This window comes from Montipora capricornis, chromosome 10 (assembly GCF_036669925.1).
Source record: "Montipora capricornis isolate CH-2021 chromosome 10, ASM3666992v2, whole genome shotgun sequence".
Classification (NCBI taxonomy): Eukaryota; Metazoa; Cnidaria; class Anthozoa; order Scleractinia; family Acroporidae; genus Montipora; species Montipora capricornis.
In genome coordinates this window covers 64,299,600-64,318,880 of record NC_090892.1, presented here as the reverse complement: position 1 = coordinate 64,318,880, position 19,281 = coordinate 64,299,600, and the positions used below count along the sequence as shown (strand labels likewise).

Below are 19,281 nucleotides of genomic sequence, written 5' to 3'. Positions count from 1 at the left end.
TTTTAAATAGAAAGTAATTTGTATGTAAATTCTGGAGCTTACTGCGTATTACCTGCCAGGCGAGAGGACATATTTCTCAATTAAGTCATCGGGAGACTTTTCAAGTTCATTTTCAAAACTGACATGACAGAATTCAAAATGGACGAGTTTATCTCCAACGTTGAGCCAATTAAAATCAGGGGAAATAGGATATTAATACATCCCAAGGAATATTATTCAAAACAACATCGACTTGTGAACTTACCGGACGCATTGGTTTGCAAACAATAAAAATAATTAGTGCAACTGTCATCGGAAAGCTGCTTGAGCCTGCATAATTTATCCAAAAGTCTTTTAAGACACCAACGAAGAGTGTTTACAATTCATTTTTGCGAGTTCCAGAGAGATGGCCTCAGATAGTGGAGCAAAACCCTACGTAACGTCTTTCCAAGGAAAGGCTCAAATCTCCTCAAGCGATTTTTTGAAAATTTTCAAGTCTTTTGATAAAGATGGTAAGGTGGATTGTAATATTTCAATGTTTTTTTTTCTCTCGCCACCTTAAAAAGTGGTAAATTGGTTTTGATATTGAAATGGATGTTAGTTTTTGCAACGGACAGCCTGAGTCTGGGTGTTGTTTTATATTTTAGAAGATTATAGATAGGCAACTCCTGCCACTGGATTAGTGAATAGAAAGTGAAAACTTGCATTTGTTACAATTTCGAAAATCTTTCTTGCCGAAAAGATCACCGATAGTTACGATAGTTTTTGTTGTTTCTTTGGCTTCGTTTGACTTTCAGGTTTCTTTAATGTTGTGTTTTTAAGTAATAAAATAATCTACTGCTTCACAAAACCAAATAAACTGTGAAATTTTACAATTTTAAAGCGGAACTCGCAACGATAGCCGTTTATGATAATTTTCTGTTCAAGTACATAAAGGCCTTGTTTTTTATATTTAAAAAACCGTGAATTTGCAACGCTAAGTGATTTCTCCGCTTTTAAAGTATTAAACATTTAAAGATGAGAAATTTCAGTCTATTTACCGAAGCAATGCTCACTAGTGAGTAATGGTTCTTTCAGGTGGTTGAAGTTTCGAGGTTGTATTTAGTTGCTCAAATTTGAATTAAAGGGCAAATATTATGTTAATTTTTTTTTAAACTTTTCAATTCTGCAGTCAAGAAATATTGTATCATGGCGTGGCGAGTTTATGAAAAGAAAATTGCTTGAATGAACATATCTCATGCGATATTGTGGGCGTTGTGTAAAATTATACATATGTATTTTTTAACCTTGCAGTTTCCCTTGCGGAAAAAGTCTGTCAGTTACGTTTATTTGGTATCATAGATCCAAAATAGGTTTATCTTACCTAAGAGGAGTTAAATACACCGCGTATTAAGTCCTTTATTTGTTTAAACAGCAATGAAAGCTATCCTTCCAAGTTAATTTTAGCCTCTCTGCCTGCCCATCCTTCAAACATTTAAATAATTCATGTTAAAAGACTCGTTTTGGTCATACTTTGTAAACACTTTGTATTTACTTATTCATTTATTCTTCCATTCACTCATTCGCTCTTCCGTTTGTTCGTTCGTTCTTTCATTCAATCTGAAATTTTCTCATACGCTCAATTGTTAGTTCTTAATATATTTATTTGTTTATTTACTCATTTACGTGAACGAATCTTCGATTCACCTGGTTTTTTTCATTTTATTTCCATCTCTTTATGATATGCCCATTTTAATACCAAAATAAGCCAAAGATTTTGTCATGCACATGTAATAGGCTTCGAAAAAGGCCTATTCATACGCTTTTCTGGCAATTGGGGCAAAACTAATTAACAAATTTCTTTCAATTTGGTTTAGAGTTGTTGCATGCATGCATGCACGCATTTAATTGCGGCTCGCTCTCTCGGATTCTATTAAACGTTTCGGCTAACGTTTTCTCCTCTTCAATTGTTTCTGAATTGAACAACGAGGTTTGTAAGATATTTGTTGTATCACTGAACCTTACAAACTTTAAATTAGTGGGCCAATCATTGGCCAATCACAGCGTTTGTTCTATCTTAGAATCAGTCAAGCCAACGAACTGACAATTACGATGGCATTTAATAAAGGTATCTGGGTCAGCTGTCGCCCAGTTAATAACGCGAACAAAAATCTTCTGTTTTATTTTTGTCAGGTAGTAGCAGGTGTCCTGAATATTAAATAGTTTTTGCAATGAGTTGTTGGAGAAAAATATTGATTGCGCTAAGCAATTAACGGTGAATGAACCCGAGGAATATTAACGATATGATACGAGAAACTTAATTCCTAATTGCTTCTTGCATGTCTTTTAACAAAAGCAACCTTTCGACGATGTAAAACATTTTAAATACATTTAGCCTGTTCAACAGCCATCAAGCCATAATTGTGCTAATTTAAAGAGTGTAAATGACAATTGGTTTCGTCATTAGATACCACTCAGACACAGCGAAATAATATCTTGAGGCCATTACCGTGGCATGATGATCGAAAACCTCATTCGTTTGTAGCCTAAAAAAGTTCGATAGAGGGACAATTCGTTGTAGTTATATTGTGCTACTGTTAAGTATTTTGTCTTTCTTTTATGTTGTGTTCTTGTTCCCTTCTGCTGTCGATTGTTCGATGATCGAGGTTTTTCTTAAACTTTCCTGATTATTTGCGCAATTGTTGTGAGCCTAATGTAAGGAACAATTTTAGTTAATACCTTGAAATAAAAAAGAAATTTCATTTTAAGTTTTTACATGCATATTCAACTGTGGTCACACAGCTTACCTACTTCTTCAATGTGTTTTCAGAAAAAGATAAGAGATTTATGGAACCATTCGGTTGTACTGAGAAAGAAATTATTATTTTTTTGTCGTCACGGTCAGTGTATCGTTTGAAAATGTTTATGCAAGGTCCGCACCGCAGAAAATATTATAATATATCTTTCTCTGCACGTTATAAATGTCATGATATGATAAGCCCATGGTAATACAGGACTCTATGAAAGGCCACAAAATACGAAAAAAGACAGGTGGTGAAATCCTTTTCGGATACTTGCGATTATTGCCGTGGGTAAATGATGATAAGACTCGCTATAGCTCCAATTTTGTTTTTATGATTCCATGTTCATATTTTACTTTATTCTTGGTCTTTATGAAGTCCAGAAATGACTAGCTCCAGATGAATTTTGAATTTTGAATTTTTTTTTATGGATGCAAATCCAGGCCGTTTAAGCTTTATACTAATGTACATGCAAACATTTCAGCCGTGTTAATTGGCTGAGGGCACGTCAATTATTCCAAGACAGAGTGCAGAAAAGTGAAATTAGTGCAATAAAGGTGACATTTTTGCATGTATAGTACAATTGGCACATCAGACATTAAGCCTGTATTTGAGGTGCGTAATTTAGCATTGTAGGCTGCTGGTTTGATTAAATTTTCTCTGTCGACTCATATTTCTAGGTCTTGTAGTGCATTAATTGTCGGGTTACACAATATTAAGCGAATAAGTAAAAATCTACCAAGAGATAAATTAGAAACAGTTTTGCATGCGTTTGTTACCAGTAGAATTGATTACAGTAATGGACTTCTTTATGGATTACCTTCCTATGAAATAGATAAAAAGCAGAAAGTCACTTGAAGTCGATCAGCAGCCTAGCCGCGGCGTTCTTCACTGAAGCCGCGGCTAGGCTGCTGACTTCGAGTCGCTAATTCGATCATGTTACACCCATTTTAAAAGCATTGCAATGGCTCCCAGTCAGAAATAGAATTCATTTCAAAATCTAAAGTTAACCTTCAAGGCTCTTAATGGTGTGGGCCAGGTTATAATAATAATTTAATTAAGGTAAGGAAGCACGCACGCTATTCACTGCGCCTTAATTCAGGCACGCTTTTATTGCACCCAGCGGAGAAATTAAATGAAAAAGGTCTTTTGGTGACTGGTCTTTCAGTGCATCTGCTCAAACACTTTGGGATGCGCTCCCGGTTAGCCTGCGTAACATAAGTTTTCTTTCAACTTTCAAGTCTTGCCTCAAAACATATCTTTTTAAATAAGCTTTCTTTAGTTTTTTGATCTTACTGAGTCTTATCAAGACGTACCAGCTTTTGTAAAAAATTAGTGTTTAGTTGTAAAATTTGTTGTTAGCATGTATATCATCATTAAGAAAAGTACGATCGTCCGGGTGAGTGTAGTCCTGAGAAGGACTGTTTGAGATGACATTGACTGACGTTTCGACAACCTGAGCGGAAGTCACCTTCAGAGTCAAATGATTTGTGTAACGTCAGTAGATACTATAAGAACTCCGGTCGTAGATGTCATCGGTCAACTTATTTGTGATGTTATTGGTCCACTGTCACTTGGGCCTGGATGTGATTGGTTGGGAAGTCTAAACAGTGATAGGTGCGTTTCTATCTTTCTATAGGTCTATAGACGGATCGAAACGCCAACGAAACCTTATCGAAACGCTATCGAAACGTCTACAGTCAATGTCATCTCAATGTCATGTCATCATCAAGTCAATGTAGACGTCTACAGTCGATGTCATCTCAAACAGTCGTTCTCAGGACTACACTTACCCGGACGATCGTACTTTACTTAATTATGATATGACTCCTGGGTTCAAACCATTTACGATTAGTATGTATATATTTAGTAAATTATAATATTTAAAGGTTGTATTATTGTAATGCACTTTTGATCATTTTTATGCTAAAAGCGCACTATAAATTAATATATTATATTATTATTATTATTATTATTATTATTATTATTATTATTATTATTATAATTTTTTTTATATATCATTGTAAACTTATGAATGGTAAATGACCAACGGGAAATAAGAGAATTAATTGTAGAAACTTAGAGCTTAGAGCTAAACTTAGAGCTTGGGAAAAAAAAAACCTTTCAAATCTACTTGTCTGAGATATCACATTAAAATACTTAGAAAATGCTCCACTAGTGTCTCATCTTATGTCATTTTGAAGTGGTGGGCAATTTGCAAACTTGAAGCTATCACCGACTTCTGCATCTTTATCAAGACTTCTTTACTCTTCCATCCTGTTATTCCTAACAGTTCTCTCGAGTCCTTTGGAGTATCCTTCCAGTACATCAAGGATGATGTTTTGCTGGTCTATCTGGTATCCTTTGAAATGTTGTTTTAGTTCCAGCCGCAAGGGGGCATACTTCTCTGTCTTATCCTGGTGTTTCGCAGCTCTGTTGTCCACCCATGGACAATTCATCTCTAAGATGGTGACAATCTTTCGCTTGTGTTATACAACCCCAGCATCTATCCGGTTGGCTCTCACTACCGCGTGTTCTGCGTACAGCGGGACATCCCAAAAGGCTTTTGCATCTGCGCTTTCGTAGACAGGTTCTGGTTCGATCGGGAAGTACCAATGTGGTACAGTATCCACGAGTTCTAGATCATGGAGCAACTCAAAGAACAGAATCTTCAGCACGGAATTATGCTTGTGGAGATATTCGCTCTGCGCAAGCGCTGAACATTTAGCCAGAATATGTACTACCGACTCTTGCACCTTGCCGCAGAGTCTGCATTGCACGTCACCCTCCGTAGCAGTTCTTGTCTTTTTACTCTGATAGATTCGTGTATTGAGCATCTGCTCGTAAGCCCATAGGTACCGGCAATCACATGTGTTGGACACAGCTTCCACTTACTAAGTCAGTCAAAACACCCGTAACTCAGCTCGGGGTCACTCCATCTCGAAACGATCAGCTTCCCCGCGCCAACTCCGCACGTCTTCTTTCAGCTTTTCTTGCTGAGCTCGTTTTAACTGCTGTTTGATCTTTGTACCTGGGATCTCATGTCCATCCTCAGTACAGCATGTAGGGTTAGGATGCACCAAATTTAGCTTTATTCCAAGCTCTTGCCCATACTTCAAAGCCTCCTTAGCAATAGAACAATGTCCTAGCTTTACTGAGCGGTCTTCAAACTGGCGCACCAGCCCCATGGTTGGATCCTAGTTCTTGAACAGGTTGATTGCTCCTTTGATCTTAATCGTCTTGTACTCGGCCTCGACGGATCGCAGACCTTGTCCTCCGCACTGCCTTGCAAGATGACATAAGGCAGTTAAGCCCAGCGGGTGCTTTTCTCCTTGCTCTACGACGATCTTGCGCCTCTCACGATCAATACTTTGAAGTTCTGTGATGGGAAGGTGTTATGTCCCCATCAAGTAAGTCAAGGCAGGTAAGGCGTACTGAATGGAGGCTACGATGCGATTGAAATCAGAGAGCGGACTGGACCATATGGTGTACATTCTTTTCAGGTACAACTCGGCGGCAAGTTTAAAAGCTATCTGATCTTCTTGTATTGTGCTTTACAACAAGCCCAGAAATGTATACTGAGCTCCCTTTTATAGACATTTGATCACTGATGCCTTGTCAAATGCCAATCTCTCGGCGTCCTCTACCTTCACTCTTCTCTTGATTATGTACAACAGAGCATTTCTTCGGATTCCAGTCCACGCCCGTATTTTGCATTGCAGATCTTGCTGATTTCATCACGGTGTTAAGCTTAGGTGCGGAGGCAGCAAAGATCTTAAGATCATCGATCATTATTATTATTATTATTATTATTATCATTATTATCATTATTATCATTACCATTACCATTGTCATTACCATTACCATTGTCATTACCATTACCATTGTCATTACCATTACCATTGTCATTGTCATTGTCATTGTCAAGTAATCGCACGTTTTTTCTTGTGCAAGTCGGAATAAATAAACACTTTAAAAAAATCAGATAGTGCAAATTGCACTCTCGTTAGGGATCGTGCAAATCTCTTCGTCTTTGAAAAAGAAACTCGTGTTGATTTATTCCAAATTGCACTCGAAATCATAATGATCTACTTTCCTTACTGCTTTTTGTAACCTTCATAATTCAGATGATCTAAGTCTTAACTCACTTTGATAGTATGAGTCTAACACGGATAATTAACAATTATTCCATGAGCGGGTGTTGGATATGAGATGATAGATAGCCAACGAGGCGCGTAGCGCCGAGTTGGCTATAATCATCTCATATCCAACAAGCGCGAGTGGAATAATTGTTTTATTAAAAACGCCCCCAAAATATAGAAAACTAGACTACAATAAAAATAAAAGGCCCAAAAAATCACGCATATGCTTGCCGTGTTTGTAGATCATGGTATAATGGTTCATAACCCATGATGGCTTATCCAATCAAAACTCTCGAATTGCATTATCAAATGATCCAGTTTTTAATAATACGTCTTAGACGAGTTACTCGTCGCCATCTAGTATAAATTCTGTCACTGTTTGTCAATCTTGTATAACGTTCTGTTGTAGTCACTGTACACATTTCTCGCTGTGTCGAATGTTTAGTCGCATCAGATTCGCTGTAGCTATAGAGCCACATACACCACACGGCTACGCATCGAACACATTGAATTACAAAAACATAAAACAAACAGCGGCTACAAACATAATGACAAAGCGCATTTAACTTTTGACTTGACGTTTCGTATGCTACAACATACATCTTCAGAAGTGACGGTTGAACAAGTTCAAATATGATATATATAAAATTTAGAGAACTGGTAACTAGAGAAAATAAGATAAAAATAGTAAGATAAATATATATCAGTAAAAACTGACCGTTTAATAAAGCCACAGTTTTTATGTTTTTGATTAAGTTGAAATGGCCAAAGACCAAGAATATTTACGGCATTGAATTACTTGGAATTTGGTCACTTAGCTGACTGTTTAATAAGAAAATTGTAGATTTTGAAAATACGGGTAACTTTCTTCGTGTTTCAGGTAACGGGTATATCGAAGCCGGAGAATTAGACGAATTTCTGAAGACCCTCGGGAAAGAAAGTAATAAGGTAATATAATTAGCTATTGGAGAGGGTAATGTGACGTGCTAGTTTTCTACCCATGTAAACGATGTGAGCGTTAGCCCTAATATAATGGCATTGGGCCCACTCAAGGACAGAGAAAAAGTCTGACCAGGGTGGGAATATACTTCAGGGTGGATATACTTCAGTTCTGCCACGAAGGTTTTTCTCAGAAACCAATTAGTTATGGTAATACGACTGAGTGGAGTCCAATTCGGTCAGTAATCATACTAGTGATAACAAAGTCGGACAGCGGGAGTCCCATTTGTTTATCACGAGCATGATTACAGACCAAATTGGGCGACGCCAGGAACCCATGACCCGGAGCCTACAGCTCCCATACTGGACCTATGTAACGGCATCTTTACAGACCGATCTATTTTTAGACTATCTTTTCCGGAAAAACACAAAGGCAGTTCCGGTTCGGTGACCCTATGACGTCAGCTTAATTTCTTGTAATTGGTCATCGAGCTCCTGTAGGCGTCTCATTAGCGGGAAATTCAATAAATCGGTCTGTGAAAACGCCGTGACACGAACACAGTAGAGTTGTAGGCTCCGGATCATGGGTTCCTGGCGACGCGAAGTCCTCTTACCAATTAATCATAAAAATTACAATTTCCGAGAAAACAAGAAGAGCCTAGTTATGAAAGAAAAGGAAAATTTGCATGAAAAGATTGACAAAGGAGGTGCAAATCGTTTAACGTCGCTCTGAAAGAACGAAAGAAAGAAAGAAAGAAAGCCCCAATTTAGGAGTCTGTACACTGTTTCTATGGTGATGGAAATAAAGGTTGTAATTGGTTGATTTAAACTACTAACTTGAATATGATTGGCTTATTGAACGGTCCGATAACAACTTGGCAAGTGAATTTCCATTCGTACTCGCCTCAGTCAATGAAGGAAGAAGCCAATTTTACAGTTTTATGCTTAGTTACCTGCCCTCTAAACGAAAGTGAGGTCGGAGTTGACCTTGTTATGATACAGACCTCTCTTCTTTTCTTTTGCTAATGTTTTGTTCTCCTGATAATTAGTTGGAAGTTAACTCTAAGTAACTCTAGCCTCACTTTCATTCATAGGCCAGGTAACTAAGCATACAACTGTAAAATGGTCTATTAATGCTAGAAAATGGCGTAATAGTGGAACAATAAATCCCTTATTGAAATGTTTAATATATAACAAGTGCGAATATTTTGCTCGTTGCTCCTAGTTTTCCTCACCCCAAGCAACTCGCAAAATAAACGCGCGTATTATACGTTCGACCATTCAATTAGATGTATGTATACCACGTCAGAAACCCCGCGAGGAATGATAACAATTATGTGCAAATAAAAGCAATCTTTTAACATAGAAAAAAAGTCTGCCTAAGAGGCACATTTACCGCGGTACAAACATCTCCGGATCACAGAAACCCCTGTGCCGGTGATGGATCATTTAAGCAGCCAACATATGAATACTCCACACTTTAGCCGGGGGTCTTGCCGCAGGAGCCCAATAAAAGAATTCCACATGTTACAGAATGCAAAATAAATTATAAATGTAAATCACGTCTTGCCTCAACCAGAAGAAATTGAAAGGATTCATCAAGGCTATATTAAAGCCATATTAATGTTTCAGACAATCAGTGGACTCACCCCAGCGTACCTCCAAAATTATTCAGTACCCGCAGTACGCAGTACAACTTAAGAAACGAAGAGGCTAAACTTGAGTTGCCTTCGCCGCGCACAAATTATGGCAAGCGTGCTTTTTTTTATAGCGGAGCACTGTTATGGAATTCTCGGTTTTCACATGACGTCACGACCGCCATGTTGGTGCCCTAAACAAAGAAAAGGCGGCCATGCTGGTGCCCCGACCAAATCCTCCGGGAATTTAACTCTATTATTATGCAAACGCTTCGTTTTGTTTCATTCAAAAACATGGCTGTTGATCACGTGAGTGAAAACCAGCAATAGTTTGCCCATCATTTTGTGAAGATCAGGCTCCCTAGGATATTTTGGACTGAAGTTGACCAAATATACAGAAGGTGTCGGTCGGGCTCCCACATGGCAAGAAAAACCAAAGTGCTTTTCGGGTTAGCGATTGAAAAATCAAATATTGAAGCAAATCTGATGGAAATCTGTTTTCTTGGCTCAGAAACTGATTTTGTCCGGACACAAATCAGAAACAGGGGCAACGATTTGTCAGACGCAGATCGGATACTGGGGCGACATGTTCAGCATATAATTTAAACTCAACTCAGCTGCCTTTCATACTATCGTAGGCGGGGGCAGATGTAGTCACGTTGAAAACTATTACTAGTATAATAAGTCAATTGATATCAATGTATAACAACTAAAACTAATCCTAACCTGACCCTAGTTTTTCACTAGGCTTAATTTAGGCTCCAAAAAATGTTTCTCAATCTGAGTGCATATTAAACCTATAAATTGAGGATCACCAATTTAACCTACTATAGGTAAAAACGGATTCAACCTGAAAACGGATTTTACCGGAAACAAATACACTTAAAATAGTCTTCGTTGTCATCGTTCTCCCTTTTAAATTACACCCAATTGACCCGTTGCACTTGACTACGAGTATGGTTTCCAGCACTCAACCCTTATCTTTAGAAGCTGTCCCTTTTTAACAACGATTACATTCTTTTTTTTCGCAGCATCCAAAATATACTTCAAGCAATTTTAATGCTTTAAGCCCGTTTGTAATGTGTGTTTAATGCCTCGGTTGCAGTATATTGTGTTGGGGAAATATATGAACCAGCGCAAACTGAATAATATCCATATGAGACTTGGTCCTCGGGTTAAAGCCTGGTTTTCAATAGCGACGTAAGGACAAGGGCAAGCATAAATGCAAGCACCAGAGTGCTTATTTCACCGTGTAAACGGGCCTGACGCAAGTATTGCGCTCGCTTGCCTTGTGTGAAAACGGGACGCAACGCAAGCACAACAAGCTGTGAGTTTCGTCCAACTAGACGTTCCGTAAGCGTAGACTGGGTTGTCTGTGATACGTGTTACACAAAAACACTTAGTTGGGTGGTATTGAAGGCACTGACTGGATTTTCCAAGAGTAATGTTGGTTGGGCCCAGGCGGTGTCCGTACTGGGATTGCTTTGCGTCATGGGAATAATTCAAAATCGCTTCATTTGTATGCGGTCGAGTGAACATCTCCTGTGCGAGGGTAAGCGAAGTGGACGTGAACGTGAATGCGTAATGGGGATCAAAAATCTGTGGCAGTTTCTAAAAAAGTACGGCAAGCAAGTTCAGTTCCGTGACTTTTTTGGTAAAACAGCAGCTATCGATGCCCCCTGTTGGCTGCATAAGGCTTTATATGTGTCAATGTCTCAATGGAAATCGAGAAAGGTGAGATTTCACTGACGATTCATGACTTTTCTGGCCTTTATGTTTCCATCATAGGGCTTGTACGTTCTTATTGTCCACTTAGGTGCGGAGATATTTTTCGAGCACACTTACTTGTAGTCAAAGGAAATGGAATAACACCATTTGTTGTTTTCGATGGCTTACCTTTGCCGGCTAAGGCAAGTGAAGATGAAAGAAGGCAAAGGTGAGAAAAACATTCGATATAAATTTGTAGTAATTCCTTACAGCTTTTGACAAGCTAACCGTAACTATACTAAGCTAGAAATTTACCTCACTTCTCTCGTAAACAGAGACAGAGAGAATCTGCAAAGTAAAGCAGAAACTGCGCAGCCAAGCATTGTAGACATTTACAACCACTGAAGATGATAAAGGTGTACATGGCCAGGAAAGAGGCTCTGCAGAGTCCGCTTCAGAATTTCATGGTATGTTTCATTCCTAGTCTTTAGCAAATTTCTGATATTGTAAATGGGACAACCATGTGAACACTATACTTCACTGGAAACATGTGGCCCTTTCAGGCATGTTAGTTACTCATTCCTAAAAGTAGTAAAAGCTACAATCTCATCAGTAATAGAAAAAATCAATGAAACAAGCTTTTTTCAAAAGAGAAAGGTTTTTTTCTGCTAATTATTTCATACTCTTCAAATGGATCCTGGTTGTAGAACATATTTATCCCAGTCGATTACACTTTTTTAATGGGAATGTTCTTAAATTTGGTTGAGTGCAAGTATGTTCTTATTTCATACAGTACATGTTTTAGAATTTTTGGTCCAATCTTGGCCTCAGTGTTCTCATAAAGAAAAGGAGTGTATTCCTAATGACCAATTAATTTCCTTTTAGTTGATGGAAACTGGTGTCAAGCGATGACATGTGAAATCATCCAGATTGATCGGTTTTTTTCATTTTCCTGGAGAATTCCTTGTTTTCCAGTGATGGAAATAGAATTTGTCAAGGTCTGCTTTAAAAAAGGCTCAGATATCTTCGATGGTGTTGTTCAAAAAGGTGCAGCTGGTGATATTCAGCGAGGGGCATACAAGTGCAACTCTCACTGTCAGATACAAGTGGGAGGCAACCTTATACTGTCTTGTGGACCCTCATCCCTGTGCAGAAGGCGGACCATGCAGCACCTCCAGTTTCTGAGACAACTGTCGCTGACAGCGACACGTCAGACAATAACATTGACTCTGATGAGCCAAATGACATTGTGACAACTCACTGCTTGCCTTTTAAAGTTATGGGAACATGTTATTCCAAAGCAAGGCAAGACAGTTTACAGGAAGCTTTTGAATACCTTAATGAACATAACAGACCTGTTTACGCTTAAGCAGAACCGGAGAATACAAATGACAAATCTGCCATTGCTGTATATTTAATGTCATCATCAGATTATGAAAAAAGTAGGCTATATAGCCAGTGAACTAACTCTATATTTACATCCATTGCTCAAGGATCCATCACTTCTGGTATCCGTAAAAAAATTTCGTTTCTGTACAACTTTCCTTATGATTTAACGACAGATATTACCAGGAGAGGCCAGTGAGAGAAGTAAGTAATCAGAGCTAGTTGCACAGTAAAATAAAAAACCTGTAACTAGTTAGTGCACAAAGCAAGGCTTCAGACAAGAACCCGTAAAATTCTGCTACTACCACCCCCCCCCCCCCCCCCCGTCTCTCCCCTCCTGATTATAAGCCCAGGAATTGCTAGTGTGAATTGTTTATGGCTGATTTCTCGGGTTTTCATTGCCAATTTCGAAACGCAAACTTCCCTCCAATAATAAAACACCAATATTATTATTGGAACGAAATATACACCCAGTGCTTAGTATCAGAATTTTACAGTAATTCAAACCAGTTGCAAGAACAGCTGGATTCTTGTTAAGAGAATGGTTAGTTTTCATGGTGACTACTTGTTTATGACGACCTTAAAAGTGGCCTGCATGGCTCCATTACATTGGTTTACTATGGCCTCAAACTGTCAATAATAATTATGGCCTGAAAGCTTTCTTGATCATGGTATCTAAATTGGTTGAAAATGGTGCAGAATTTAAATTAAACATGACTGTGTAGTCAACGTCAATTTATCTACATGGATTAAAAAGTTCTGTTATTATTACTATAACAAGGTTGATAAAATTTTCAGTGTTCCTCTTGCATCAGAGGAGGAGGCAACTGTACTGGTGCTTTATGAAATTGAGCTCTGGCTGTCAACTGTCCTCTCTGTGGCATGGCAGCTCTATTTGCCACAATCATTCCACTCTCGTTTCCCCGATGACTTTTTTGGTTCATTTCCTTCTTGGAATAAACTTTTTCTCGACGTTCCTTCCGTCGATGAACGTTGACTTGCAGGCTTGCCTGGCGTGTTGCCACCTACAACAATAGGCCTTTTAGAGGCCATATTTGCTTATAAATCCACTAAGCAAAAACGGCTATATCTGGCGAAGCTTTTGAGAGCGTTTATCTCTAGCTGTAGAAGAAAGATAAAAGAAGCCATTTAGACCATTTTTAATGTTTAAACTAACAGAAATAGCGACTTCTAGGGCCTACAAAAATGGTCTCATATTACACCGTAAATTAGCCTGGCTACGCTGCCGTGTAAAAAAACACAATCAATGTTTATCATTTTTAGCCAAAACCCATTGCATACCAAAGAACGAGTGTTTACCTAGTTATTTTAATAAGAAAATATACAATGAACGGGCTAAATGGCAAAGGAAACGGATGCAATAACTCACCGCATCACAGCTCTACCGCCTCCGTCTTGGAAAATACCAATACCAAAATGCAACGCGATCTCATTGCGCACACCGCCTGGGTTGGGCCAATCCGAAAATAAAAATGGAAAAAGCCTAGGGATCCAATAGTTACTCCTGGTAACTCCTACAACGGAAGAAGAGGGCTAGGGGATCGAGCTCAAATACGACATATTTCTCGTCATCCCCAGGGCTGCTCAGTCCGGAAACGAAACACAATTTATTTTTTAAATATCTTCTTGTTTGAAAATAATTGTTAGATAAATTAAATTTTATGAAGAATATGAAAGTTCACATAAATGTTCAGTAGATAAGCTTGAAGAAATGGGTAAGACTAATTTGCCGAACTTCAGACCGCGGACCAGCGGAACCTGTGGAACCTGCGGAACCTAGAAAACTGACTGTTTTTTATTGAAATCCTATAATAAAAACGATGAGAATGAAATTAATATTTGTCGAATTTCGACTGTACCCGCCGATTATCGCGTTGCAGGTGCCATTTGTAGCTGTGATCTGCCTATTTGCGCCTTCTGGTTCAAGGAAGCCGCTTAACCTGTGATTTGTGTGACAAGACACAATAACAATCTAGCAAGTGATAAACTCCTTCTTCCGGCGATTTTGTTGTCGTTGTTTTTGTGTTGTTATCAAGGTATTGCGGCGAAAGACTTACTATGCCGTAAACATGTTTTAAAAGCATTTAAACTTTGCCTCAACAACCATTCAACATTTCTTTTGTTTTCGTGAATGTCGAATCAAGTCCCCTCTTTCAACATTGTTGGGTATGAGCGTGCGCACTAATCGGTGTCTCAATGACGTATCATGTCCGTATCCACAGTAACAACCGCGGCTGCAGCCTGGGACTGAATACAAGGTCCCTCTTGAGCTTTGCAAATGTTGCATGGCGTGTTCAAACCGTTTTCCCACCCCAGCAATAAACACCGCTCAACATCGCTCAACATCGTTCAACAAAATCGAACAGATGTTGAAACAAATGTTGAAGCCATGTGCCCGGGCCTTAAGGCATTTGTTGAGTTTCACAACCATCTCCAAGCATGAGGGGATCGACGCGCATATTAATAGTAATGAATACAACTACCAGAATTCAGTTTGTTTTTCTTTTCTTATTTGAATTTTGTATTCCCAGCGGGGTAAAATTTACAATGATTCTAATTAGCATGATAAAAGCAAAAGCTGAAGGATTCTGGAACTTGTAATCAAATGGCATCATTATGCAAATGTCCTATTAGCGCCTTTCTCTAATAGGTGTCAGGTAAAAGATCGTAAAATGCCACCTAAATGGTATTAAAATGACAATCTTTTCTGGATGGCATATTCCATCCTACCGCCTTCCTCTCGGTTTTTATCCCTTCTTATGCCAAGCAAATGTTGGCCACCGTTGGAACGTTTAGACGGGGGGATTTATGTGTTCTCCCATTGTCAAAATTTCTTTGATTCCATTTTTCTTTTACGATAGGAAGAGCTCGATCCACAGGAGATTGCGAAGATGAAGAAGGAAATTCTATCAAAATACGATGTAAACTATGATGGAAGACTAGATTTGGAGGAGGTACATCTTACGTAATTACTTCAAATTTAAATTTTATTGCTAAGTGTCATTGTCAAAGACCCGTATGATTTGTGTCGTTGCAGCAACTCGATGCCACTTTTTTCTCCTGTGAAGTTGCAATTAAAACAAATCGGTCTTGTAAGCCAAATGCGATTTCAGCACGATTTTACACTTCGATTTGTCGCCGCGTTAATTTAAAATTGCACAAAACTTGATGCAACTTTACTGCGACAAAAAAGTGCATTTTGAGGAGCACAGTTTTTAAAGATGTCATACTTCTTCATCATCATCATCATCGTTATTATCATCACCATCAGCTTCGTTAACTTCGACCTCACGAAAGTTCGATTGTGTTAAGGACGGTGCCTACTAATTCAAAGGTATTTTTGCCCCGATTTATGATTATGCAGGAAAGGTAGATGTTAACAAGTGTTATTGAAATCCAACAAGAAAATTGGGGGTAACCACGTATTTTTCAAAGATAACTCGTGAACAATATTTGTAAAAAGCTCTAAAATATTAAGCAATGTATGGCGTTCTTTTTCAAATTGAAGCTTAATTATCTCTAAAGAATGCATGGTTACCCCCAATTTTCTTTTTGGATACCAAGAGTAATTACAAAGATATAATACTTTCTCTGCATAGTTTTAAACCGCGCAAAAATATCTCTACATTAGTAAGCATCACCGATAGGAAATCCGAGTATCTGGAGTTTTGCAGAACGTATGCGCAATAACAAAAGAAGGCACCGTCCTTAACCTATTTTTTGTCCGTCAGTGAATTGCTTCCCCATTACGTATAGACTTCTGACTCCACTCAAATCCAAATAATCTACCTAATGTAAATCGGAAAACCGAGTGGCTCGTAGTTCCTGCTTGTCCGCAACCTCTGTAGGTAGTTCTACACCAAGATTTAATCTTGAATAATTTGTTTCCACAGCTGACTAAAATCCTACCCACTGAAGAAAACTTTTTGGTCCAGTTTCAACATCACGTGAACTTGACAAGCGTGGAGTTTTTCAAGGTAGGAGCGAAAATACCGAAACAATCCTCACATACTTTTCTCAAGCTCACCGGCTCATCTTTTAAACAAAAATACAACTTTTTAGAATAAAGATCTCTATTGGAAATGCAAGTTGGATTGGGAAACCTGTACCTACCACTTGATGCAATATTTCACTTTAAGGCTCAGATCCAAATAGAGTGAGACGTAAACTTTCAGAAAACCAGTCGAGTTGCTTTTTTGTTGTTGTTTTTCTTCTTCGTAGTCACAAATGTGCATACCCCACGAATATCGAAATAAGCTCCGATCGGATAATCAAATTTTAATGTGCCCTTCAGTATTTCCAAACTCCCTTACGGCTATTAGAACACCTACAATTACCCCAGCTCTCTGGTATTTTGAAAACGCGTTTAACCACTCGGCCACCGTGACGTAGTTTTCATTTTGCGATCAGAGCACAGTATTAAACGTCTCATCTGAAAGTATTTGATAAAGTGGACGGATGATTTTTCTTAGACAAAAGCATGCTTTAGAGGTAAGGAGATTTTCTACCTTATTTCTAGATCTTGGTTCATTCTTGTGTGTTCCACTATGAACTTCATTGCATAGAACAAATACTCCAATCGACCTGTTTCTTGCGAACCAGTTTGTTCAGTGATTCCAAATTAAACATTTTTCAATCGAACCAATGTGTTCAAGGAGCCATCGTGCCAAGCATTTGTCAATCGAACCAGTGTGTTCATTTGGCCATTGAGTAAACACTCGCTATAAGGAAGCACTGTTTGGGAATTTCAACGCCATTCTTCCCTATGTAGAAATCAAAAACGTGAAAAGAACATTTGGAAGAAGCCTTTAACAACCAAATACAAAAAAAATCAATTAAAAAAGAAAATGCCGCGGTTGTGTGATAATTTTCCCGCTACAAGTTCGCCTTCAGGTATTCTCGCGCGAAGAGGGCACACCTTGGCCATGCGCCACGAAGACAATCAATTGTAAATGCCGTTGTTTACAGTGTATTCAACGTATTTTGCGTGATTTCGAGGACGGCGGCTGCATTTAAAGTTTGATGCAAAGAAGCAAAAATTTCTTTTCTAGCTCATTCTTGGAATGGATGAGGCATGAAATTGATGGAAGAGGGTTAGATGGAAGTTACAGGCCGCGAACGGTAGTGATTTTACAATCATTTAAATTTAGAACAAGACGCCTGGGGGCCTATACACGGATGTACTATTCGAGATGTACTGATTGTGTGAAATGGAATGATGTAACAGTTTCATTTTTAAGGTTAATTCTTGAAATTGACATTGTCATCAGACAAGCGATATAACAACCAAAAACTTTGAGCGGACGAAGACAATAATAATTATTGTTTATGGCAGCAAGATAGTAAACACGAACTCACTCAAGATAAGTGTGGCCATTCTAAAGAGTTTGTTTAATTCTAGCTGTCTTAGCAGTCAAATCGTCTGTTAGACCCCTCGGGTCTTAAGGGGTTAACAAATGTTTTTACAATAAATAAATTCTAGTTAAATTACAGATTTATCTTTATGGTAATCTCTCGCCATTTTCCAAAGTTTACCCGTAGTTTTAGTTCACTGTAACTGGACAATTTATTTTGACTGTTTGTGCATCCCACGGATACGCCGTTCCAGGCGTCTTGTTCTTAATAATTTCTTTTTAACTTTTAAGGTCTGGAACCATTACGACCAGGATAATTCAGGATACATAGAAAGCGATGAACTTCGGGTAAGAATTTGTTTTTAGCTAGGTTTTATTGCCTGCAGTGCTCGGTTTTGTCGTAAAATTAGCACACTCGTAGAGATACTACCTAAATACTATTTTAATATTAGGCGGTAATTAAGTTGTACACAAAAGGTTTATAAATAAACTGTCTCTAAGGGGTCTCATATATAACCTAGCACTTCACATTACACTGTAATCAGTTAGGTCTCCTATATAGCTCAGTGGTACAGCTTCCGAACTAGTAATCGGAAGGTCGTAGGTGTTTGACTCCTGCAACGGAGCACTTGGATTCTCCCAGAGTCTCCCGGAGTCAATATCGATAAAATAAATCTCTTCATGACATAAATGAACCAGGTGTTCTGCGACTGGTGGATCGGTGGTTCACGTGGATCAGCTGGATCGATTTAAATCCCTAGCCCCTAACTGTAACCTCTGTTTTTGCATTTTTAAGACTTCGCAGCCTTGGTAGAGGCTCTGACCCAGTAGTTTTCCTGATTTCCACGAGATAAGCACCACCTGTTGCTGATTATTATTTATTTCGTTTTTCTCCCCACAGGGTTTTCTGGCAGACCTGCACAGTCGCGAAGGGAAAAAATTGACTCCAGATTGGATTGACGAAAACGCCATTGTCATGGTATGTTCACTTTTATGAACGACTAGACAGAAATTTATTCTTAAAGGGATAGTGTCACGTAATTTTAGTCAAACCTCAAAACACTAAAAGACATATTTTCATCAATGAAGACCAAAAAATAATGCTGTAGTTTTATTGCAATGAACCATTGAAGTACGTCAAAGCTATTATTTGTTGTTTGCAGCCACGGCTTGAGAGGATGGAAATGGATTGAAACTTGAAAAGACTCACCAGTTTTTTCAAGTTTGGAGATGGGTATCTTAAGAAAGTCGCCAAAAATTAAATACGAATAGCTCTTTCTGCCATAAATATATTTCATATCTTTCCAGTGGGTCTTCAGGAATTAATGTCGTACAT

At 38.5% G+C, this 19,281-nt stretch overlaps 1 protein-coding gene across 2 annotated transcripts in view; it reads left to right on the top strand.

The window, feature by feature from the left end:
* The first annotated feature begins 264 nt into the window (after nt 1-264).
* Nucleotides 265-19,281, top strand: part of LOC138019658 (calretinin-like) — a 28,347-nt gene continuing 9,330 nt past the window's right edge. Inside the window, exons 1-6 of one of the 2 annotated variants that reach the window (XM_068866513.1) lie at nt 265-491; nt 7,782-7,849; nt 15,453-15,545; nt 16,485-16,568; nt 18,237-18,293; nt 18,847-18,924. In XM_068866513.1, the coding sequence (XP_068722614.1) occupies nt 386-491; nt 7,782-7,849; nt 15,453-15,545; nt 16,485-16,568; nt 18,237-18,293; nt 18,847-18,924 (486 nt within the window). In that variant the 5' untranslated portion in view covers nt 265-385. The remainder of the gene's footprint in view (nt 492-7,781; nt 7,850-15,452; nt 15,546-16,484; nt 16,569-18,236; nt 18,294-18,846; nt 18,925-19,281) is intronic. The other variant, XM_068866514.1, reaches the window with a different exon arrangement.